The 25923-nt window shown below is 42.5% G+C and overlaps 1 protein-coding gene across 1 annotated transcript in view; it reads left to right on the top strand.

The window, feature by feature from the left end:
• GNB5 (guanine nucleotide binding protein (G protein), beta 5) overlaps positions 1 to 25923 on the top strand; it is a 65949-nt gene that overhangs the window by 16790 nt on the left and 23236 nt on the right. Inside the window, exons 2-4 of the mRNA XM_006898248.1 lie at positions 11680 to 11816; positions 15262 to 15303; positions 19110 to 19186. Of these exons, the coding sequence (XP_006898310.1) occupies positions 11680 to 11816; positions 15262 to 15303; positions 19110 to 19186 (256 nt within the window). The remainder of the gene's footprint in view (positions 1 to 11679; positions 11817 to 15261; positions 15304 to 19109; positions 19187 to 25923) is intronic.

The following is a 25923-nucleotide window of genomic DNA, read 5'->3' as shown; positions in this document are numbered from 1 at the left end:
CATTTCTCTCACCGAGCCCATATTTTCCAGCTACTGATCCTTCTTCTCTGTTCCCAAGTTTTGCGTTCCAGTCGCCCATTATTATCAATGCATCCTGATAGCATGTTTGATCAACTTCTGACTGCAAAAGTTGGTAGAAATCTTCTATTTCCTCCTCTTTGACTCTAGTTGTTGGTGCATATATTTGAATGATAGTGGTATTCACTGGACTTCCTTCACCACACTGTATTTCAGGATGGATCTAGAAATGACTTTTTTTATTATGAAACCAACCCCATTTTTTCTCACCTTTTCATCCCCAGCATAGTAAATCATATAATTGTCTGATTAAAAATGTCCCATGCCAAGCCATCTCATTTCGCCTATACCTAGTATGTCAATATTTATGCGTTCCATTTCTTTCTTAACAATGTCCAATTTTCCTACATTCATGCTTTTCACGTTCCATGTTCCAATCACTAGTGTCTGCTTATAGCTGTTCCTTCTTCTCTGTATTCCTAAGATCTCAGTCTCTCAATTGCCATGTCTGCTAGTCCTAGCAATAGTCTAATATAACATACACTTAATTGGAACAGGAAGAAGCAAAAGAAGCCAATGAAAGAATCTCTCATGAACATAGATGCAGAAATCCTTTACAAAATGCTAGCCAACAGAATCCAACAGCATATCAAAAGACTAATACATCATGATCAAGTAGGATTCATAACAAGCATGCAAAAATAGTTCAACATAAGAAAAACAAGAATTGCAATCCATCATATCAACAAGTAAAAGATAAGGATCACATGATCATCTCAAATGATGCAGACAAGACTTGACAAATTCCAACACACTTTCCTGCTAAGCAGACTCAACAAAGTAGGAATAGAAATTTCTTCAACATGATTAAAGGCATATACTCTAAACCATGGACTGTCTTGGATTTTGAAGCTTCGCCTCACTTACTTTGGGCATGTGGCCAGGAGAGATTGCCCTTGGGGAATGACATCATGCTCGGAAGGGTGGATGGACAGCGTAGGAGAGAAAGACCCTGGATGAGATGGATCGAGGCAGTAACTGGGGCAATGGCGGTTGCTATGCATCAGAAGACTCAACCAATAACATTCTATGACAGGTTGGGAAGCAGGAGTGGCATCCACTTCCTAAACAACATGCTTCTGGACACTCTACAAACTTTGAAAAATGTCATTTGTTATAGAGGGGCTTCAGGCCTTTTGTTCATAGGGTTGCTGAGTTGTGCTCGCCTCAAAGGAAATCAACAACAACAAGAAGACCTTCTAAAAATCAAATCTTTATGCACATCAAGAAACTTTTCCAACATGTTATGAAGAAGCCCATAGACTGGGAAAAATATTTGGCAATGACATATCTGAAAAGGAATTCAGAGCTAAAATTTACAGAATACTATTTCAACAACAAAAAAGAAGACAAACAACCCAGTCACAAAAAGAGCTCAAGATATGAATAGACACTGCACCAAAGAAGAAAGTCAGATGGCCAAGAAATACATGAAAAAATGTTCAAAATCCTTAGTTATTTGATACAAATCAACAATGAGATCTCATCTTGCCCCAGCAACAATGGCAAAGTTGAACAGGATAGCAAATAGCAAATACTGGCAAGGATGTGGAAAGATTGGAAAGAACTCTCATATACTTCTTGGGGAAATATAAAATGGTGTAACCACTATGGAAGGCAGTCTGACATTTCTTTATAAAGATGGAAATATATATATTGACCTAGCCATCCCACTATTAGGAATGTGCAGTGAAGAAACCAGAGCTGTGACACAAACCAATGTTTGTGCACCCATGTTTATTACAGCATTATGCACAAAAGCAAAGAGATGGAAGGAGCCCAAGTACCTATCAACAGATAGAGAAAGTGTGGTACATTCATGCAGTGGAATATTACACAGCATTTAAAACAGTGAACTTGTAAAACATTATACAACAAGAATGAGTTTGGAAGACATTATGCTGAGTGAAATCTCAGTCACAAAAGTGTAAATACGCTTTAACACCACTTTTATTTAAAAAAGGATGGACATGGGGCAGAGGGTGGAGAAAAGGAAAGAATGGGTAGATAACAAACATTGCACTGGAATAGGTAGAGGGAAGGACTATCTAAAAGGAATGGATGATAAGACATTATATGTATGACAGTTAACAAGCTGGAACAAGTCGTGCATTACAGAGTGAATTGGGGAAGGGCTAGGGAGGAAAATGTGTCTCAGTGAATGAGTGAAAACCAAACCTTTCTTTAAACTTTCATTAAAGTAACAAACATTTTAAAAATAAGGAGAGATATATATCTCAACCAATTTTTTTTTTAAAAGTGTACCTGTTAAGTACCCTGAGTCAGGAAGTATATCTGAAACCAGAATGTGCCGATGAAGTGGTGAAGGTCTGGCGGTCAGTGCAGGGAGGCTGGCATATTATAGCAGAGCCAAAAAACCCAGACCAAGTCCTCTACCTCTGAGTCAGTTGTGACTCACTTCAACCCAATCAGAGTACAGCTGTCTCACAAGGTTTCCAAGGCTGTACATCTTTACAGAATCAGACTGCCTCAGTTTTCTCCCATGGGGGTAGCTAGTGGATCAGAATCACCAATCTTCATGTTATCAGCCAAGTGTCTTAACCGCTTCGCCACTAGGGCTCAGGTTTTAACAGAAAAAGCTCATCACCAGACTCATCTCTCTGATGTCAGAACCAGCTCATAGCTGACGCTCTAGTGGATTTTCAGAGGCTGAAAATTGCATGTGAGGAGATGGCCCATCTTTCACCTCAGAGCAGCTGGGGGATTCGAACCACCTGCCTTTAGGTTGGCAACACAACCTCTTACCCACTATGCCACCAGAGCTCTGTTTGAACAGAAGCAATGGTGTAATAATTGAACATTCATGCACTTTGTAGTTTATCAAGAATATTTTTCTCTTTGGGTTTTTATGAAGACTTTTACCTGTTCCCACCTTGTTCTTTCAGCATCAAGAAATAGAACTACTAAAAGGAATCAGGGTTACTTTGAACAGTGACTGATTGCAGGGCTAGGGTAGGAAAGAGCCTGGTGAACCTGAAAGGAGAAGAGCTTAGAGAATGGTGGAGTCCATCTAAAGGGGCCCCCACAGGGATAATCTTGCACAATTTGAGCATTTAAAGAAATAAGAGTAAAGGATTTTATGGAATAAAATTCATGCATATATAGCTACATGAATGCATATATAAATTGGGAGACAGGAATGTTCCTAAACAACCAAAACCAGAATCAGAAAGAAGACAGAAATGGACCAAAATTTGTCTTGGTCCATTAAAACTGCTGCTGAGAGCTCTTACAGTTGACTGAAATGTAGGAAATATTAAATGTGTCTTTCACTCTTCCAGTAAAAACTGACTGGAGACCCGCTGTGTGCCACACCGGAGAATAATTACTGAGGCTTCTCAGGCATTACCATTACACTTGCATAGTCCTCCCCGCAGCCCCTGCAGGACGTGAGGCAGGAAGAAAGTAAGTGACTTGCTCAAGGTCACACAGCAGGGCTGTGGCTGAGCTTTGAGCGGAGCAGCCTCACTCCAGGGCTCCGCTCCAGTTATGCCTCTAATTTAGCAAGAAATAAGACAGCATCCCTTACTTCCTTCCGCACACCTGCCTTCTCATGGCATATCTAACAGGCCATGGTATGTTCTAGGCAAATTCTTATTATAAAAATAGCTGTCTGTGTTTATCTCTCTTTTTATTTTTATTTTTTAGTGAAATTCTTGTAGACATGGTCCTTTGAAAGCAAAAGTGAAGCCAACAGTTACCTTGAACTGTTGTTCTGTTCCCTGAAGTCAGAACTAACTCATAGCTAGCCTGTTGCAGGATTCAGATCCCATGAAGGAGATTACCCATCTTTTTCTTATGGAGAAATTGGTGGACTCAACCTATATGTCTTTAGATTGACAGTGCGACTCCTTACCACTAGGCCCTCAGAGCTCCCTGAACTAAGCCCCTGGAAATAGTATGGAGAGCATAACTCAATTCCAAAACTTTTTTACCTTTCTAGTATGTTCTAGAAATCGGGAATGTTTTAATTCTAAAACTTGGCAGATAGAGGCAGGATGGAGTGGGTTGAGAGTGAATCTGTGGGAAGGAAAAATGCAGTAAGAAAAAAATAATTGGTAGCTGGAATGTATTCAAATATACATTATATAAGAAGGGCTCTATTTTGATTAGATGAGTCATCTTTTCCCCACTTTTAGAGAGATTTTAGAAAGGTCTGGTTATGCTGAATTGGGATAAGCAGTGATAATATTGGTAATATTGCTGTGAAACGTGGAAGAAAAATGGTAAATCGCATGTGCTCTCAGCACTCAGCTGGGTATTTCTCTCTTCTCTCTCATTTCCATCAATTCACAACCATTAGCTGACCCTTCATTGAATTCCCAAACTTGTAAGTTGTAATGAAAAGGGATTGCCCATCTCTCCCCCATGTAGCGGCTACTCAGGCTTGTATCAAAAGCCTGCTAAATTAATAAGAAAGCCTCTGTTTTTCAACTTCATTTGTACATAAGAGGAGGAAACCCACATTTTTTGTTTTGTCAGCTGATGTTGCTTGTTGTTGTTATATACTGAGTTGTTTGCAACTCATAGTGTCCCTATGTAAAATAGCCCTGAAACCTGCTCTGTCCTGTGCCAATCTCATTGTCTCTGACACACCTACCCCCCATTACCCTAGTCACTGAATCGATCCATCTCATCAAGGGTCTTCCTCACCTACGCCGTCCCTCCACCATCTCAAGCATGATGTCCCTCTTCAAGGACTGTTCCCTCCTTGCAACATGTCCAAAGTATATCAGACAAAGACTCAGAATTCTTGCCAATACATTTAAAAATCTAGTCTTTAAGTGACTAAGACATCAGCAAATTCTGTACTGCAACAAATATTATATGTAGTAGTGTGCATTGCTAACAATAACATGTACCAAAAGAGTTGGTTATAGATGTGGTTTGTTGCAGCTCTTAAGTCATAAATCAGGGGCTGTCAGTGAGATGGATTGATACAGTGACAGTGGACCTGAGCATGATAGAGATCATGAGAATGGCACACGATAGGACAAGGTTCGGATCTGTTAATCAGGGGTTTCTATGAGTTGTGGTTGACTTGATGACATCTACCACAACAGCAACCTGTATGTAACCTACTGAATAACTTCCTTAAGAATAAAATTAACCACCCAGGCAGATATATGCACACCCATGTTTATCATGGCTTTGTTTGTTCTCAATAGCAAAGATTTGGAAACAACCCAAGTGCCCATCAACAAAGGAATGGATAGAGAAGCTGTGGTATATTCACACAATGGAATACAATGCTGCATTGGAAAACAAGGAACTCATGACCTATTATACAAAATGGGTGACCCTGGAGGACATTATACTGGGTGAAATATCTCAGTTACAAAAGGACAAATACTACATAGTGCCACTGTTGTAAAATGAGACTGACATCAGGGCTGGGAGGAGACTGAGAAAGATGGGATGAATAATGTATACAGCATTGGAACAGATGAGAGAAACAACTGTTTAAAGGAATATATGATTAGGTATTACTGTCATGACAGGAGTCCAGAGCGAAGGCTACATAGTGGAGTGGGCTTAGGGGCAGAGATTGCATAGCAATGAAAGAATTTTTCTTTTACTTGTCAAAAAGAAGAGTGAACTGAGAGGGAGGGGAAGGCAGGGAGAAAAGTGCAACAGTGAATGAATGGAAATCCAAAGTGTCTGTAACTTTCATTAAAATTAGTAATAAAAAAGGGATAAAATTAAATTAGTAAATAAGGAGAATGGAAAGCTCCTCGTGATAGAAAGACAACTATTAATGTACTTGAAATGAAGAAATTAGCGTTCTGGTGGCCTAGTAGTAAGAAGCTGCACTGCAGTCCCAAAGGCACACAGTTTGAATCCACCAGCTGCTCCGTGGGAGAAGGATTAGCAATCTCCATCGTCATAGTTGCTTCAGATAAGAGTTTTTAATGGATGTTAAAATTAGAACATTAATGTTTGAGGAGTAATGTGGTCCTTATATAGTTTCATAGTTGTTGTTGTTGTTATGTGCCGTCGAGTCACTTATGACACATAGCGACCTAAACAGTCCTAAACTCTGTTTTGTCCTTTGCCAGATGTGGTCTCTAGAGAGACACCATTGCTTTTCAGTACTTTGGAGAGGTTCCTAACAGCTGACTTTCCCATCGCAATATGTCTTTTAATTTCCTGGCAACTGGTGCTGAGAGTGTTGACTGTGGAGCCAAGCAAAAGCTATGAACAATTTCAATCTCTTCACCATCCATCCTGATGCTTCCAATTGGCCCAGTGGTGAGAATCTTTGTCTTCTTGACATTGAGTCTCAATCCATATTGAAGGCTGCAGTCTTGACCCTCTGTAGCAAGCGCTTCAGGTCCTCCTCAGTTTCAGCAAGCAGGGTTGTGTCATCTGCATAACGCAGATTGTTGATAGATCTTCCACCAATCCTGATGCCGCATTTCTCCTCATAGAGCCCAGCCTCCCAGATAATCTGTTCTGCATACAGGTTAAAAAGGCATGGAGATAGGACACATCCCTGGCGTTACACCCTTCCCAATTTTGAACCATGCAGTGTTTCCTTGCTCTGTTCTGATGACTGCCACAAGTATAGGTTTCAGGTTAGCACAATCAAGTGTTCTGGGATTCCCATTCTTCTCAGAGTCAGCCACAGTTTGTTATGATCCACACAGTCAAACGCCTTTGCAAATCAATGAAGCACAGATAGACATTCTTCTGGTACTCCCTGCTTTCAGCCAAGATCCATCTAAATTAGCTACAATATCCCTAGTACCACGACCCCTTCTAAACCCAGCCTGGACTTCTGGTGGTTCTTTGCTTATGTGCTGTTCCAGATATTTCTAAATTGTTGTTTTTCGGTGCCATTGAGTCAGCTGTGACTCATGGCGATCCTGTGAGCCAGGCAGACCTGAACCTTGCCCTGCCTTCTGCCATCTTAATAATTTGTGCTATGCCTGAGCCCAGTGCTCCATCCACTGTGTCAGTCTATCGACCATGATGTCCCCTTCCAAGGACTGGCCTTTTCTAACCACGTGCCTAAAGTATGTGAGATAAAGTTTTATTAGCCTTATCCTCTAAGGAGTGCACTAGTCACACACTTTTGTTTGTTTGTGTTGCTCTTGTTGTTATGTGTCATCCAGTTGCTTGCGACTCATAGCGACCTTATGTACAAGAGACCTAACCCTGTTCTACCCTGTGCCAACCTCACTGTCTCCGACACTCCTACTCCCACTATCTCAATCACTGAATTGATCCATTTCCTCGAAGGTCTTCCTCTCCTGCGCTGTCCCTCTACCCTCCCAAACATGATGTCCTCTGAAGGACGGGTTCCTCCTTACAACATGCCCAAAGTATATCAGACAGAGCTTCAGAATCCTTGCCTCCAAGGAGCATTCTGGCTTCACCCTCTCCAGGACGAACCTGTTTGTTCTCCTAGCAGTCCACGGTATATTCAACACTCTTCTCCAGACCACAGCTCAAAGGCATCAATTCCCTTTCTATCATCCCAAGTCACTCTCTCTGATGCATAGCACGTTATTGTGACCGGAGACTGCCTGCTTCCCATCTGGCTTCCACAGCTCCCAGAGAAGGAACATGGGGCAGCTGCTGATTCTCACTCCCGATACTGCTCATGTCTCTTCTTTGTTGTTAGGTACCTTCACATCAACTACTATTCATAGCCTCCATATGAACAATACACCTAAACCTTGCTCTGTCCTTTGCCATCTTCATTATCTCTGATAGGCTTGAGCCCATAGTTACAGTCACTGTGTCAGCCCATCTTACTGGGATTCTTTCTCTGACCCTCCACCTTTCCCAGCATAATGACTCCTTCCACAGATTGGCTTCTCCTGACAACATGCCCAATGTATGTGAGCTGAAGCCTCTAAGTAGTACTCTGGTTATACTTCCTCAAAGAGAGTTGCTCTGGCAGGCTGTAGGATATTCAGTATTGTTCACAATTCAAAGGCATCAATTCTTCTTCATCAATCTTATTCAATGTCCAAATTTCAGATGCATAGAAAGCAATTGAGAATACCATGGCTTGGAGGGGATGGAGAAGAAATGGGGAAGCGGTTAATAATGAACACTGAGTTACAGATGAAGGGAATAACTGTGTGGAACGAATATATATATGTATAAGAACAGTTTGGAACAAAGAGGGTATTGTGGGAGAGTAGGGGAGGGGAAAGAAGAGAAAAATGTACAATAATGAATAAATGTAAAAATTTTTTTAAAAACATGGCTTGGATTAGATTCACCTTAGTCTTCAAACTGACATCCTTGCTCTTTAACACTTTACAGAATGCTTCTCACTCTAGCCCGTTGTCACTGAGTCTGAATAGAATCATAGCTGATCCTCTAGTGGGTCTTCAGAGGGTCTAAATTACATAGGGAAAGATAGCCTATCTTTTTCCCACAGAGCAGCTAATGGATCCGAACTGTCTCCTGTTGGCTGGCAGCATAATTCCTTACCCACTAGGCCACCAGAGTGCTTAACAAGCCTTTAAGTCTATGTTTTTAGCAAGGTCCTCAGGACGTCATAATTTACCTGGGATTACCTTGGACCAGGAGGTAGTTGTCAGAACAGAGCAAGAAAACACTGCACGGTTCAAAATTTGAAAGGCTGTGCATCAAGGACGTGTCCTATCTCCATATCTTTTTAATCTATATGTGGAACAGATTATTCGGAAGACTGGGTTCTATGAAGAGAAGTGTGGCATTAGAATTGGAGGTAGACTCATCAACAGTCTGTGTTATGCAGATGACACACCCTGCTTGCTGAAACAGAGGAGGACCTGAAGTGCTTGCTACAGAAGGTCAGGGACCACAGCCTTCAATATGGATTGAAGCACAACATCAGGAAAACAAAGATTCTCACCACTAGGCTGATTGGCAGCATCATGATAGATGATGAAGAGATGAGATTGTTGACAGCTTCAGTTTGCTTGGCTCTACCATCAGCACTCTTGGTATCAGCTGCCAGGAAATGAAAAGATGAATTGAATTGGGAAAGTCGGCTATCAGAGACCTCTCCAAAGTACTGACGAGCAATGATGTCAGTCTGGAGACTAGGGTATACCTGATACAGGCCACAGTTTTTGCAGTTGCTTGCTATGCAACAGAGACCTGGACAATGACTAGGGATGACAGAAGGAGAGTTGATGCCTTTCTTTGAGCTGTGACTCTGGAGAAGAATATTGAATATACCATGGACTGCTAGGAGGACAAACAGGTTCATCCTGGAGAGAGTGAATCCTGGTCCTTGGAAGCAAGGATTCTGAAACTTCGTCTGACATACTTTGGACATGTTGCAAGGTGGGATGAGTCCTTGGAGAAGGATGTCATGCTTGGGAGGATGGAGGAACAGTGCAGGAGAGGAAGACCCTTAATGGGATGGATTGATTCAGTCACTGCAATAATGGGGTTAGGTGTGTTGGAGATAATAAGATTGGCATAGGGTAGAGCAGGGTTTAGGGCTTTTGTTGCTGTGAGTCACAGGCGACTTGACAGCACAACAACATATTAAAAAGTGGATTCTGATTTTTTTTTTTAATCTGGAATGGAAAAACACATTCTCAGGAGGAGTTGAAGCAGAATGAACTGGTTTTAAGCCTTGCTGCTAAGACATCACAACAGTTCTCAGGCCCCTTCCTCTCACTAGATGCCTTTTTCCCGCTGTCCACTGTCTGGAGAAAGGTTCACCTTGGGAGGTTTAGAGGAAAGAGAAGTAGATGTGAATTGGGAGCCTGCCCTTCTCCTTCTAGCGAGGCTATTCAGAGAACCCACGAGGGAGACACCATGTGATCCCTCCAGATGTCTGATTCTTCATCTGTACCGTTGGGACTGAACTGGACCTTTTCCAGCTGCTTCCTGCACATTCTGCTTTCTCATATTCATCAGTAATAACCTCTAGAAGCCCCTGAAAAGCTTTTCCTTAGCCTCAGGTGTGAGACTGTGGTCCCTGCCCCAGTTGTTGTTGGGTGCCATCAGGTCACCTGTCACTCATAGCAACCTTATGAACAACAGATCTGAACCTTGCCCTATCCAGAGCCATCCTCAGCATCCCTGATATGCCCAAGCCCACTGGTACAGTCACTGTGCCAGTCTGTCCTGCTGGGAGTCTTCATCTCTTTCTCTTACCCTCCCCTATACCCAGCATGATGTCGCCTTCTGAGAACTGACCTCTCCTGACAGCACTCCTAAAATATGTGAGATGAAGTTTCAACATGCTTGCCTATAAAAAGCAACCAGAGTACACTTCCTCTAAGTTAGACTTGATTGTTCTTTTCACAGTCCATGGAATGCTTCATACTCTTCTTCCTCATCACAACTCAAAGGCATTGATTCTTCTCCTGTCCTCCGTATTCATTATCCAAATTTTAGATGCATAGAAAGTAACTGAAATGACCATGGTTTGGGTTAGGTGCACCTTAGTCTTTAAACTGACATCCATACCCTTTAAAACTTTGAAAAGGTCTTTGACAACAGATTTTCCCAGTGCAATGTGTCTTTTCCTAAATTGCTGTTACTCTAGGTATTGATTGTAGATCCAAGTATAAGGAAATTGTTGAACATCAATCTTTTTCCATATATCACAATGTTGCCTACGGGGCCAGTGATGAAGATTCCCCCCACCCCCTTACTGTTGAGATATATAGGTGATGCCATGTACAGATCTTGTTTTCTGAATTTCAGGATATTGCCTTGCTCTGTATTGACACGAAGGTTTTCTGTAATTTCATGGGTGTGCCTGACAGTTTGTTAAATGTTTCATGTGCTCATCATCTCCTGTAGCACTTACCTGTCCCAGGCTGGTGTTGGGCCCTGGGTGTAGAATGAGGGGGCTGAGGAGGCACAACCTTGCCATTCAGGAGTATGGTTACAAGTACATCCCTGACAGGATAGTTCTTTATAAACTTTCTTTCCTTGTAACTAGAAAGCCCTATGTATAAGAGCCGGAGGCCTCAGTTAGTTATATGAACTTGTATTACTCAAGTCAATTCTTTAAGCCTCCGTTCACTCACCTGGTAAGTAGAGGCAGCACTCTCTCATACTCTTGGTGCCTACCCTGCCCATCTCACAGATCTGTGGCCCACAGATGGGAAAATGGAACGTAGTGTCTTATAAATGTGCGTTAACACTGTTGTTAGGAGTTGTGGGTGGTGCAGATAGTATGCTAGGCTGCTGAGTAAAAGGTGAAAGGATTGAGTGCAGTTTTGGAAGAAAGACTTAGTAATCTACTTCAAACAAACAAAACCAGCCATTGAAAACCCTAAGGAATATAATTCTGTTCTGACACACAGAGATTGCCGGGAGTGACAGCTCAGTGGCAACAGGTTAGTGGTTTTGTTAATCACTCATCATGTATATACAGAAATGCTTTCAAAGATGGAGGACTTAAGCACAAGGAGAATTGTCCTTGCCTTGTGTGGATCTTCCTTATATGAGGACACAGAGTTATGCACGGGAAGAATAAAGACATGGAGCTGGCCCAGAGATGGCGTGTGGGGCTGCATCTGTGTAATGTTATCTACTGTGCCATCAGGCAGCTGGACCTGCTCCTTGGATTAGGACTGATTGTGCCCATTGTCCTTCCAGTACACCAGGTGGCAGAGCGGGTGGAGGCCCTGGGGCAGTTTGTCATGAAGACCAGAAGGACCCTCAAAGGCCATGGGAACAAAGTCCTGTGCATGGACTGGTGCAAAGATAAGCGGAGGATTGTGAGCTCATCCCAGGTATGTCAATGTGCTGGGAAACGGGCAAGCAGATTTCTGACACTGTTGCCAACGGGCTCAAGGTCCTTTTCCAAAGTCCACTTCTGGTCTTTATGACTAGTTATTCTCCAAAGGGCATGATTTAGTTAAAGAATTCCCTTTGTTCTTTATATTACAGAAATTCACTGATTTGGAATTGCTAATGATTGAATCATGACATACCATGTATGATTTCTCTTTTTAGAATGAGCATTCAGATTCATCTCTCCCTAAGCATGTATGAGTAAAGCCATTTGAAAAATATTAGAGCTATGTTTCATTTTGGGTTTTGCTCATGAATTAAGGACATAAATGAATGAGATCCCATCGGTGGCCTTTAATTTAAGAGTTTAACAATTCAGGTGACCCGGGAGGACATGGCAGAGGCCCACTGTCTGACCTTACCTTTGAGGTAACGTTCCATTACGTCTGCAGTATCCTGCTGGTCACATGGATGACTCAGTTAGAATGAGGGAGGACACTGCTCAAGAGTATCTATCAGAAGATGGGATCACCGGGCGCTCTCATGGAGGCCAGCTTAGGCCTATTAAAGCTCAGACCTTTTTGTGGTTTATTTCTAAAGTGTTGAACATAAAACTGTAAACTAAGACCACATGAAATATTCTGTAATTCCTTTTTTCACAGTTTCCATTTTCTCCACTCCAGCCTTCACCCCAGCTTTTTAAAAGGAGGAATTTTTATAAAGAGTCTATAATTTTTTTTTAAAGTTTATAGAGTAGCATCCTCTTCTGAAATGACTTGCCTCCAAAACTCTATGAACAGTGCTCAGGTCTTTCGTTCATAGCATCACTATGAGTCGTCTGTGACTCAACGGCACCTAATAACAACAACAACAGCAACAACATAACATAACATAATATTGTGTAATTTTTTATTTATGTAAATATAAATTTGAGATCACGCACAAAAGTGAACATCAGTTAATCATTGCTTGTTGTTGCTGTTGCGTCCCATCTGTCAGTCCCAGCACATAACCGAAACACTGCCTGCTCCTGCATCACCTTCACAGCCATTGCTGCGTGTGAGCCCAGTGCTGCTTCGGTCGTGTCATTCCATCTCATTGAGGAGCTTCCTCTTATTCTCTGACCCTCTCCATGGCCCAGCATGATACCTTTCTCCAGGGACTGATCCCTCCCACTGCTGTCAAGCTGATTACCACTCAGTGACCTTACAGAGTTTCTTGGACTGTGAATTTTTACGGAAGCACACTGCCATATCTTTCTCCCTCAGAGCAGCTGGTGCATTCAAAATGCCCAGTTTCTTATTTGCAGCCAAATATTTTAATCACTGTGTCACCAGCTCCTTCCTCTTGATAACATGCCAAAGTATCTGAGCCCAAATTTTCACCATCCTACTGCTAAGGAATAGTTTGGCTGTACTTCTAAGACAGATTTGTTCATTCTTCTGGCAGTTAATGGTATATTCCATATTATTCACCAACCCTGGAATGCCAATGCATCAGTTTTTCAGTCTTCCTTATCTGTTGTCCAGTTTTGACAAGCAGATGAGACAGTTGAAAATATCAGGCCTTGAGACAGGTGCACCTTACTCCTCAAAATGACAGCTTTGCTTTTTAACACTTTTCTGAGTTCATGTTCAGCAAATATTCCCAATGCCATTTGTCATCTGGTTTCCTGGCTGCTGTTTTCATAAGTGTTCTTTATGCTTCCAAGTAAAATGGAAAATATTTGACAACTTCAGTCTTTCTGTATTTGTGATAGTGTACTTACTGGTCCATTTGTGAGGAAGGCTGTAGTTTGAACTTCTTCACCAAGTACTTAAAATCTTTTTCACTTTAAGCAAGTAAGAGTATATCTTAAAAATTACATATAGATGACGCAACATTGTATTAATCTCCTGTGCTACCTACAAATCTAGTTTGTCACTGTATCTTTGCTTTTTATTTTATGTTCATGATAAATTGATTATTTGTTTTTATCATATTCACGAAGCTCTGAAAAAAGAATAAAGAAAAAAGTTTTGCTCTCACAACTCTGTCATGACCATTATTATTATTTTAAACCATTTATTTCTTGTCTTCTTTATCCAATGTTTCAAATACGCGTTTTAACAAAGTAGTTATTAGAGTGTACCTATTGTTACCTAGTCCTTTTGACCTTTATAATGTTTACAGTGTAATAGATGGTGGATTTCTATCTCCTGAGTTTTCATTAACAAGGGGAGGGAGGAGAGCTTCAGTACTCTTAGACCCTCTGCATCCCACCAGCTACATTTCCCTCCTACAGGATGCCATAGACAGTAGGAAGAAGTGGGTGTGGGGGTGAGGAGGTTGGAGAACAGCAGGAAGGGGCTGGAACAGACTTTGGGTGACTCATCAGCATATTTCTCTCTTAAAAAGCAGGAGATTTATCTTGAGTAAGGGTTTAGGATAGAGGTGCATTCCCTGTAGATACATATCTGTTATAGTCCATCTGTGCTCTTGAAGGAGCCATGTGTGGTTTTATCATCTGTACTTGATGGAGCCACATTTGATTTTATGAGACTGATTTTAGCCTCCTGATTTCCTTTGTCAGGTGGGAAGTGGGGATAGACAGACAGATGGTGGTGAGGAGGAAGCCACTTTAAGTGAGCACTGAGTTGCTGAATTGGGTGATGCACAACATTGGATAATGCACTATCACTCTCCTACCCTGAGCAAAGGGAGGGCCTAGGCATGGAGGATCCTAATGCAGAGGCATCAAGCCCCTGATCTGTTCTCTGAACCTAAGGCTTATCGGACCTCCCACTTAGAGAAATCAGACCATTGTCCTTAGGAACCAGTGCACTTAGGAGCCTTGAGCTTAGTTTGAGGTTCACAGGACACTAATGTTAATACAGAACTCTTCTGTCAGATGGAGGCCTTTAGAGTCAGACTTCAATCATATCCCATTTCCAGACTAAGCCCCCTAACCTCATTTGCCAGAGTTGCTCCAGATGTCTTGGGTGATTCACAGTATCAAGCCCACTTAAGAGGCTGCAGCTTTGTCCTCCATAAGCACACACAAGCCAGTGCATGCGTGTGTGCCTCATCCAGGGATACTTCCTGAGAGCCACTGTCAGCCAGAACCCAGGTGCTCTGAGAGCTCCCACACATTGAGCAGGTGGCAGTCTTGTAGAGATCAGGGTTCCTGTGGAATTATCTGTAGTCTGTTTGTATTACATATAGGTGGCATTATGGTTACTCCCTGCACATCTCCAGATGGTTACAGTAGATGACAGGTTGCCTTGTGTGTTGTTTGTTTGCTGATGGACTTACCCCAAAGGGATCTGCACAGTATCTAGATACTTACTCTGGCTGTCCACCTCATGCAGTCTAGCTAAGTGCACAGTGTTTATGAGTAATTCCTACCAATTATCTGTTTTAAATCGTGGGCAGTGCCTAAACTTGTTGCTTTTCTCCATCCAGGATGGGAAGGTGATCGTGTGGGATTCCTTTACTACTAACAAGGTGAGGCCTTTTTATTGATCATATCACACAGCATCTCAAGATCTTATCGTAGTTTAACGAAGCTTGAGTGGCATGAGCAATTTGTGATTGGCTGCTGAGCTAACATGTGATAATTCAAACCCACCCAGCAACTCCATGGAAGTAAGGCCTGACAGACTGCTTCCATTAAGATTACAGCCCGTGGGACATGGGAAAGTCCTTCTGTGTAACACAGGTGGTCATTTTGAGCTGGAGACCAACCTGACAGTAACTTGAAACAGCATTAGCTACCCAACCTCCTTGTGATTCTCCACTGAGCACCCTGCCTGTAGTCACCTGCCTCTAAGAGGGGCTGTCTAGTGACGGCAAGGCCATCTGTGTTTGGACGAATCAGCCAGCCCATTCATCGTAACATTTGTTCTTTCTTTTTTGTGCCCAAGAAGAACATGCAGGACCACAATCCCATTGCTTTTTAGTTAAGTCTGACTCATAGCAATCCACTGGCCTTACTTGATGGAGTAGAACTGTCCCATGGAGTTTCTAAGGCTATAATCTTTGCAAAAGCAGGCTGCCACAACTTTCTTCCACAGAGAATCACCATAAATAAGGGAAATGAGCAGAGCCTGGAAAGGATACTATATTCACATGTCTAACTGGATTTATTGTTTTTCTTCTTAGTGATGAGAAAGAGGTATCAAAATTCCCATTTTTTTTCTTCCTTTCTCTTGAACAGACTTCATAGCAATATGGAGATTTTCAAGTGGTGGGTGGAGAAGACGAGGGTACACAGAGAATGAAGTGACCAGTCCTATGCAAGGAGACATCTGAGCCCCTTGCACATCAGGCCAGGGAACACATGCCTGCAAATTAGGTCTAAGTCTAGACCTTGACTAATGAGGAAAGCCACAAACCATGCATAAGGCTTTGCCTGCATCATATTGGCATTTGCTGTAAAGAACATTGTGTTGAATATTTATTTTGAAAGGAAGTATTCCTTTCTATATATGGAAAAAAAGAAAGATATTTATCTGTCCCAAATGAGACAGTCTCCTGATAATGCATTGCTGAATGGATTTTTTGGATGTTGTGGTAGGTAGCTGTTATATCACATGTGTACAAAGAATGTAGGCAATATGAGAAAGGCCAAGCCTGACCACTGTTAGCTTTACAAAAAGGATCTGTCCCCATCAAGAACACCCACAAAATTCATTCCAGTGAGGTCAGACATGTCCCCCATGCTCCCCTCCTTATGTCTACCAATTCTAGTACCAGTCCTAATGTTCTCTGGGTCAGAAACCTGTTGCAATGATAGCTACACATGTCTGATGGAACCATACTCCTAGTTAGTTATGAGATTTATTAGGGAAGTTAACAGGTTACAATTCTCGTTGGCAACAATATACCAATACACAGTTCCTCAGTTTGGACGGCTTCTCATGCTTGGTCACAAGCCCTTTGACCTTCAGCCTCACATGCTTACTTAGGTCACTGTTCCCAAGTTCCCTTAGTTCCACCAGTCATGGTGTCTTCCCTCAGCAAGCCTGGGTGAAGGTCCCTGGCACTGGCTCCATGGATCCACAGTCCCAAGTCACCTGTCTAATGTCCGTCTCTGGTTCTCCACGAGGCTGCTGCTGTCATGTAGATCCAGTCTGACTGGCACAGGAATGCCTGGTCCTTGAAAGATGCAGATTGCACTCTTCACCATACATCCTCTCCCTTGCTGAGAGTGAGATTCCCACCTTTGCTGCTGAACCTGTTTAGTTGAAACTTGGTGGGATGGGGGGAAAAACACTGACCAATCCCAAAATGGTGTGTTTATACACATCGTATTTCAGGGTCATGCCCTAATCATGTAGTGAAATCAAAGCTGATGGATACCACAATGTATGTTAGATGATCAACATAGAGCTAGAGCCGTTTTGTGGAATTGAATACTTGTAGCTCTGAGCAATAGTGAAAATAACAACAGTGTGCAAAGGGCTTTCATCTAAGTCATCTCCTTGGAAGCCTCCTCCTTTCCTAGCATCTCTGGACATTTTCTGGACTCCATGGAGTTCTGCTGCTTCCATTTATGACGTAGAGCGTGGACGGTCTGACTCTGGAGAGCCAGGTGGTCACCACAGGGCCCCAAGCAGGCAATGTAGCCTCTACTTGTAAGGAATGACATTTGGGATGCCCTTTGTTGTAAGAGACCTCCTTGAACTCATTTCCCAAAGCAAAGACATAATATTTTGGCATCTAAGAGGCCATGAGACTGTGAATGAAAACACAATTTTGGTAGAGAGCACTGGGGCCATTACTTCTTCATTCATAACAGGTAAGAAGATTAGCGTGTGAATAGACTTGTAGGCTAATTTTCTCACAGAAAGCGGAGAACTGAGAAGAAATAGTTGGCTTAGGGGAGATGACACATCTTGTTTATATCAGAATTGAGGTCATGACCCAAGTCTCTCAATAAATTAAGACCACAGGCTTAAGTGTTATGAAATATGACTTTTGTTGTTTTTTATCTTCATGCAGGAGGATTTGGGTCCTGATTACTAGCCAAAGGCCCAGGACTATTATTATCTCAGTTCTTATACTTCCATTTTATGGTTTCTCTCTTAACCAAGAGCGGGACTCAAGACATCCTCCGCAGCCCTTCCCACATCTTCCCAGGAATTGATTTGGGATCCACAGTTAAGGAAGGCTCTTACAGTTAAACAGATTTGTCATGTGTATGTAAAAAGCCATTCAAGAATGCATTATGAAAACAGGGGAAACTTTCTCTCATGGAGCAGCTAGTGGTAAAATCTGTATCTGAAAGGAGATTCAGACATCTCTCTTAAAAGGAGGAACTCTGCTCACTGCCGTTGAGTTGGAAGTGAATCATGGCTGACCTTCCAGTGGCAGTAGGTTGCATGGAAGCAGATTGTCCAGCTTTGTCCCAGGAGACAGCAACTACTTAGCCACCGCGCCACCCGCGCTTCCTCAGGAGCCTCGTGTTCATCTCTAATATTAAAGAGGAGGTATACACTAAGATAGGGTCATGCTTTTCTTGGTTTGGAAGACTTTTTTTCTTTTTCTTTTGTTTTTTGTTTGATTTTTATGATTGTTGGGTTTTGGTGATTTATTTTTGCCAGCAGTTGTTTTTAACTTTCAGAATACATAACATGCAGTGTGATTGACGCAAGGCAGGCTGAAACCCTTCCAGAGGAACACTGGTGATTCAGTGGGTTAAACATTGGACTACCTGTGAACTACTCGGTCAGCAGTTTGAAGCCACTGTTGTAGTTGTTAGGTGCCTTCGAGGCACGTTTGACCTATAGCAACTCTTTATGTCATAGATCTGAGCCCTGTCCTGTTATGTGCTATTCTCATCACCTGTAATACACATGAAGCCGTTTCCCCAGTCCCTGGGTCCGTCCATCTCATTGAGGGTCTTCCTCTCTTTCACTAATCCTCCACCTTTCCAAACATGATGCTCCTCTTCAAGGAAGAGACTCTCCTTGCAACATGCCCAAAGTATATGAGATTAACCCCCTAGTCATTCCATCAAAGGAAAGTGAGGGTGTCTGCTTCCATCAGGATTTACAGCCGCAGCAGTTGTACAACGCCCTTCTGCTCTGTCCTTTGTGGTTGCTGTGAGTCAGGAACCAACGTGCAGCGGTGGGGAGGGCTTGCACCCCCTCCTCAGCCTCAAGCAGGAGTTTCTCTACCACATGCCACTTTCCTTTGAGCTAATAATGAAAACCACTTTGGAGATATTATTTTGAAAAGGGGTAATGTTGACTCTTGTGCAGCTGCACCTCTCATTCACTGTGTGAACAGTGTGTGTTGTGTTTCAGGAGCACGCAGTCACCATGCCCTGCACGTGGGTGATGGCGTGCGCTTACGCCCCGTCAGGATGCGCCATTGCCTGTGGGTGAGTAAGGGCTGCTGCGGCCGTTCTGATCCACGATTAACTGGAAAGTGTTTCTCTACTGCCAAAGACAAGCAAACACGAATTTGTCATGACTTGTGTTTACTTTTCAAGTAACATGTTAAACTCCTGTCTAAACTTTACCAAAGAAGAATAAGCATCAAAGATCTAGAACAACAATAGTGTTAAGTTTCATCTCTGCCCCCTGTACTTTGAAAAGCTATTGTCGCTATGTATTCTCAAATCGGAAGTGACTTATAACTGACCCTCCAGTGTATTTTCAGAGACTATAAATCCAGGGGAGTAGACTGCCCACCTTTCTCCTGTAGACCTGCTGATAGATTTGAACCACCTGTCTTTGGGTTGGCAGTGAAGCTCCTTACCCATTAGGCTTCTAGTGTATTTCTCTCTCTGTGTGTGACACTTTACATTTCTAAAAACCAGCAAACTCTGTGTTTCCAAATGGGTGTGATTTTGGCAAATGCAAAGAGTTTGATGGGTTACATATCTTTTTCTCAGTATCCAGTGAAGAAGACTTGAAACACTTGCTTCAAAAGGTCGAAGCCTTCAATATGGATTACACTTCAACTTCAAGCAAACAAAAGTCCTCACTACTGAGCCAATAGGCCCATCATGGTAGATGGAGAAAAGATTTAAATTGTCACCAATTTCATTTTACTTGGATCCACAATCAACACCCTTGGTCCTCACAGTCAAGAAATCAAAAGACATATCACATTATGAAAATATGCTGTCTAGGACCTCTCCAAAGTTCTAAAGATCAAGGATGTAAGTTTAAAAACTAATGTGTGCCTGGTCCAAATCATGATGTTTTCAGTTACTTCCTATGCATCTGAAAGTTAGGCAATGAACAACAATGATAGAAGAATTGACACCTTTGAGCTCTGGTGTTGGAGAAGAGCACTGAATATCCCATAGACGGCCAAAAGAACAGACAAGTCCGTCATGGACAAAGTGCAGCCAGGGTGCTCCTGAGAGAAAAGCATGGTGAAACTTTGTCTCATATACATTGGGTACATTGTTAGGAGGATCCAGACCTTGGAAAAGGACATCAAAAGGTCAGAAAAAAAGAGGAAGATGCCCCTACTAGGTGAATTGACACAGTGGCTTTAAGAATAGACTTGAACACATCAGAGATGTGTTGCCAGCATAGGGCAAGATCTGTGGTTGACAGGGTTGCTATGAGTCATAGGAAACTCAATGGCACCCAACATCAACAATAATATCCAATATGGAGATGTTGTTGTTGTTGTTGTTATGTGCCGTCGAGTCGTTTACGACTCATAGCAACCCTAGGTACAACAGCCCTAAACCCTGCTCTATCCTGTGCCAATCTCATTGCCTCTGACACACCCATCCCGATTACTCCAGTCACTGAATCAATCCACCTCATAGAGGGTCTTCCCCTCCTGCGCTGTCCCTCTACTCTACCCAGCATGATGTCCCTCTCTAAAGACCTGTCTCTCCTTACCATGTCCAAAGTATGTTAGACAAAGCCCCAGAATCCTTGCCTCCATAGCTAGTTCTAAATTACAGTGTCTTAATAGTAGTTAGGAAATGATGCTATAGGCTCTTTCTTATTTTAACCCTTATTACGTGGAACCCAGAGGAGCCGTGGTGCTGAGTGGTGCATGATATGTTGGGTTGCTAACTGAAGGGTCAGCAGTTCAGCTGCTCTGTGGGAGGAAAGCTGAAGCAGTGTGCTCCTGCAGGAACATACAGCCTCACAGTCCCAGTGGAGGCTCCTCAGGAGCCGTAATGGACCCCATAGAGGGGAGTTTGGTTTCCAGTCTGCTTAACTGGAACACGGTGGAAGGAAGAGACACTTTCCCACAGACTGAGCTTACAGCTTTCCAATGAGATGTCCCAGTGCAGACAGGGTTCAGAGAGGAGGGATGGCTGGTGTCTTATTCATCCAGTCCCCTGGGTCCTGACACATGGTGGGAGGTCATTACCTGTACTGGCTGCCCCTCTGATTGAGAACCACAGTAATTGAAGTTTAAGTTGTGAATATTTGTGAAAGCATGTTTTTAAAACATTCAAGGGATGATCATCAAAACGAAACTTTGGAATACTACATTCTCAAACAATAGCACCGTTTCTCCAGCTCTGAAGAGGAGGCCTTGGGTAGCACAGTCATTCAACTACTCTTAGCAGTTCAAACCCAACTGGAGTCTTCTTGGAAATCAGACCAGGAGGTCTGCTTCTGAAGGGTCACAGCCTTGAAAACTGTATGGAATACAGATCTACTTGGGCACACACAGGGTTGCTATGAGCTGGAATCAACCCAAGGCAGATAACATAAATATACTCATACCTTCATAGAACTTTTGAGAACAGCTGTGGTTAATTTGAAACTTTTGTGGTAATTTTAAAATAATGCTTCCCAGCTCTGACTTTGTGACTTTACATTGTAAACATCCAGCAGAGATACAGGCAAGTTCCTTGGAACCTTCAGAGTGGGAAGGACACAGCTCAAGTTAAACATTCAAGGAAGACCAACTCCCACTCTGGTCCCACCACTTGCTTGTTCATTGTCCAAGTAATTTTCAGTCACATGAGCTGTACCCAAATTTGCCAACACTAATTAACAGAAAATAAAACCCAAGGACAAACCTGCACCCCCAAGTAGGTGAGAATGCAAAAAGATTCTCTAGGTTCCCTGGGACTGCAAAACAGAGGAGCTCTGGTGGCTTAGTGGTAAGGAGTTACATTGCCAGTCCTAAATTACACAGTTCGAATCTGCCAGCTCCACCATGGAGAATGATAGGTAATCTCCTGTGAGATTTACTGTCTCTGAAAGCCCACTAGATGGCCACCTATAAGTCACCTTTCCAGTGGGCAGATTCAAACCACATCTTTTGAGTTGGCAGCATAATTCCTTACCACTAAGCCACAGCAACAATAACTATCATTCTGTATCTTATTTCTCACTAACAGGAAACTGGGATCCTTGGAGTAAGAAAGAGAATGAAGTGAATTTTTGGTTATTATTCCAGAAAGCAAGGAAATGCTCAAGGACCAGTGGGGTCATATCAAGAGGAAACAGGAGCTAGCTTAGAAAGGCTTCTGCTGCTGACAATTGGGACAATATGAACCTCCAATTTTAGCAATGAGTGATAAGACAATTGAAGAAGGAAAGAAAAGGCCCCAGTGCTGTGGTACTGGGAGAAAGGAAGAAGGGTTTTTATGCAGAAATACCAGATGACAAATGCAGGAGGAATTCTCACACTGGAAAAATCACCATTTTCACCCCTGAAATGATTTTTAAGGAGTCCTGGTGGTGAAGTGACATAGTTTGTGTCAAGTTGCACTGCTAACTCAAAAGTCACACCTCTCTGGTGGTTCAAATCCACCAGCAGCTCCTCGGCAGAAAGATGGTCCATATCCTCCCCTACAGTTTACAACCTCAGAAAACACTGGAGAGTCACCTATAAGTCCGTTCCAACCCAGTGGTGTTAATTTGAGTTGGTGGAATCATGCTTAAGCACTTGCTACTAGCTTAAAAGGCTGACAGTTCTATGAGAGAACCAGCAGTTTCATGAGAGAAAGATGTGGTGGTCGGCTTTTGTAAAGATTTACAGCCTTGGAAAGCCAATAGGGCAGTTCTACTCTGTCCTATCATGAAATTCTTCTGTGTCAGCCAGTTCATTTTGGTAATGGTGACGAAGGAGGAAGTTCAAGCTTCTCTGAAAGTATGGGCAAAAAATAAGGCCTCAGGAATTGTTGGAATACCAATTGACATATTTCAACAAATAGATGCTGCCCTGGATGTGCTAACCAAGTCGTACCAAGAAATCTGGAGGACAACCACCTGGTCAACTGAATGGAAGAGGTCTATACTTACTCCTATAAAAAAAAAAGGTGATCTGACAGAGTGTAGAAATTATCAAACAGTATGACAAATATCACGTACAAGCAAATTCTTGCTGGAGATTATCCAAAACCTACTGGAAACATTGACAGAGAACTACCAGAAAGCTGGGTTTTGAAGAGGTTGCGGCAGATGAATCTTGGATGAAAGCAGAGAGTACCAGAGGAATCTCTATCTATGTTTCATTGATTATGCAAAGGTATTTAACTGTGTGGGTCACAATAAATTGTGTTTAACCTTGAGAAGAATGGGAATCCCAGAGCTCATGTGTTCATGTGAAACCTTTAGTTGCACCAGCAAGCAGTCGACAGAACAGAGCAAGGAAATACTTCATGGTTCAAAACCAAGAAAGCAGTGCATCTTGTCACCATATACTTTTTCAACTATATGCAGAACAGATCATTTGGGAGGCCGGACTTAATGAGGAGGTGTGTGGCATCAGGATTGGAGGAAGACTCATCAACAATCTGTGTTATGCAGATGATACAACCTTGCTTGCTGAAACTGAGGAGGACCTGAAGTGTTTTCTTCAGAAGGTAAAGGACTGTAGTCTTCAATATGGATTGAAGCTTAACATCAAGAAAACAAAAATTCTCATTTACTCAGCTCCACAATCAACACTCTTGCTATAAGCAGTCAGAAAATCAAAAGATTAATTGCATTGGAGAAGTCCACTGTCAGGGACCTCTCCAAAGTACTAAAGAACAATGATGTTAGTCTGGAGACTAAGGTGTGCCTGATCCAGGCCATGGTCTTCACAATTACTTGCTATGCATCAGAGAGCTGAACAATGACTAGGGATGACCAAAAAATTCATGCCTTTTTAAGTTACGATACTGGAGAAGAGTATTGAACATATCATAGACTGCCAGGAAGACAAGTAGAGCTGTCTTGGAGAGGGTGAAACTAAGTTTCTCCTTAGAGGCAAGGATTTTGAAGCTCCATCTCACATACTTTGGCTAAGTGGCCAAGAGGGACCAGTCCTTAGAGAAAGATACCATGCTTGGAAGGTTGGAGGGACAGCGCAGGAGAGAAAGATCCTGAATGAGGTGGTTCGAAATTGTAATTGGGGCAAGGGGCATTGATGTGTTGGAGTCAATGAGACTGGCTCAGTATAGGGCAGAGTTCAAAGTTATTTGTACTTAGGGTCACTATGAGTCATGGGCGACTCGATGGCACATAACAAGTCTGCCCTATAGCATCACGATGAGTCAGAATTGACTTGACAGCAGTAGATTTGGTTTTGGGAAAGTGATACTTGATTCAAGCAACAGTAATCCTACAAAAACCATTGTACAAAAAGTTCTTGGAGACCAGGTTAGCCTAATGATCTGAAAGCATCAGACCACAGGTAACTACTGATTATGAAGGGAGATAGGCACTTTCACAATGGAGAAAGCCGGCAGTCATCACCTTCTTCAGATAATCACCATCAGTACAGGAATAGTGGCCCCACAGCTGTCATAAGCCATGTGAAGTGAAGCAAGAAAAAATCAAAGATCAGACTCACTGCTCTCAAGTCAGTGCTGAGTCCCAGTGATTCTCTTTCAGGTTTCTGACCGAGGCTGTAAATCTTTACAAGAGGAGACTGCCCATCTTTCTCCCACAGAGGAGCTGTTGAATTTGAACCACTGATATTTTGGTTTGCAGTGCAATATGCAATACACTGCACCACCAGAGTGCCTCAAAACTCAACCCCCTGTCCTCATGTTGTATACTTCCAACTTAGGGAGTCTTCCGTCCAATTTCTGAGGCTTAAAAGTGTAAAAGGAGGAGACTGTTTATTCCTTTTTCCTCAGAGCTGCTGGTGGATTTGAACTGCTGGAGATTCGCAGCCTTTTGGTGAGCAGCCCAGTACACTATCGACTGCACCACCAGAGCTCCTTACAACTGAGACATACAAAGATGCTAGATTTTAGCCTTTCATACCACAGGAAACATGATTTAGTGGTAAGGAGTTGCACTGACAACCACAGTGTATACAGTTCAAGTCCACTAGCTACTTCGTGGGAGAAAAATGAGCACTCTCCTCTCATGTAATTAACTGTCTTCAAAAACCCACTGGAGAGTCAGCTATGGGTCAGTTCCAGCTTGATGGCACACAGCAACAACTAACTGTACATATGAAGATTGTTGAAATGGCAGATGTTTTGCTACTTATATACATGCCACAATGAAAAGAGAACTTAAAACCTTTGATCTCTCCAGCAACACTAGTGACGTTCAACAGGCCAACAAACAACAAATGCTGGCAAGGATGTGGAGAGATTAGAACTCTCATTCACTGCTGGTTGAAATGTAAAATGGTACAACCACCAGGGAAGGCAGTCTGGTTTTCTCAAACTGTTGGAAAGAGAAGTACCATTTGACCCAACTATTCCATTACTCGGACTATACACTAAAGAAGCAGGAGCCATAATGCAAGCAGTTGTATGCACACTCAAGTTTATTGCTGTGTTAGTCACAATCATGAAAAAATGGAAGCATCTCAAGGTCCCATCAATAAGCAAATGGATAGAAATGGTACATCCACACAGCGGAATATTACGCAGCACTAAAAACAATGAATTTGTAAAACACTACACAACATGGGTAAGTCTGGAAGGCATTATGCTGTGTGAAACATGTGAAACATCTCAGTCACAAAAGGATAAGCACAGCATAGCATTGCTGTTATAAAATAGGATTGGCAAGGGGACGGGAGACCAGGAAAAGAGTGAATAGGCACTGGAACAGATGAAGGAAAGGACTGTCTGAAAAGAAATGTATGACTAGGCATTATACATATGACAGTTAACAATCTGCAACAAGAAGTGAATCACAAAGTGAGTTGGGGGAGGAGGGA

This window comes from Elephantulus edwardii, unplaced genomic scaffold, assembly GCF_000299155.1.
Source record: "Elephantulus edwardii isolate Elephantulus edwardi_28Jun2011 unplaced genomic scaffold, EleEdw1.0 scaffold00225, whole genome shotgun sequence".
In the NCBI taxonomy this organism is placed as follows: Eukaryota; Metazoa; Chordata; class Mammalia; order Macroscelidea; family Macroscelididae; genus Elephantulus; species Elephantulus edwardii.
The sequence above is the reverse complement of the archived record's forward strand: the minus strand, read 5'-3'. Positions and strand labels throughout refer to the sequence as shown.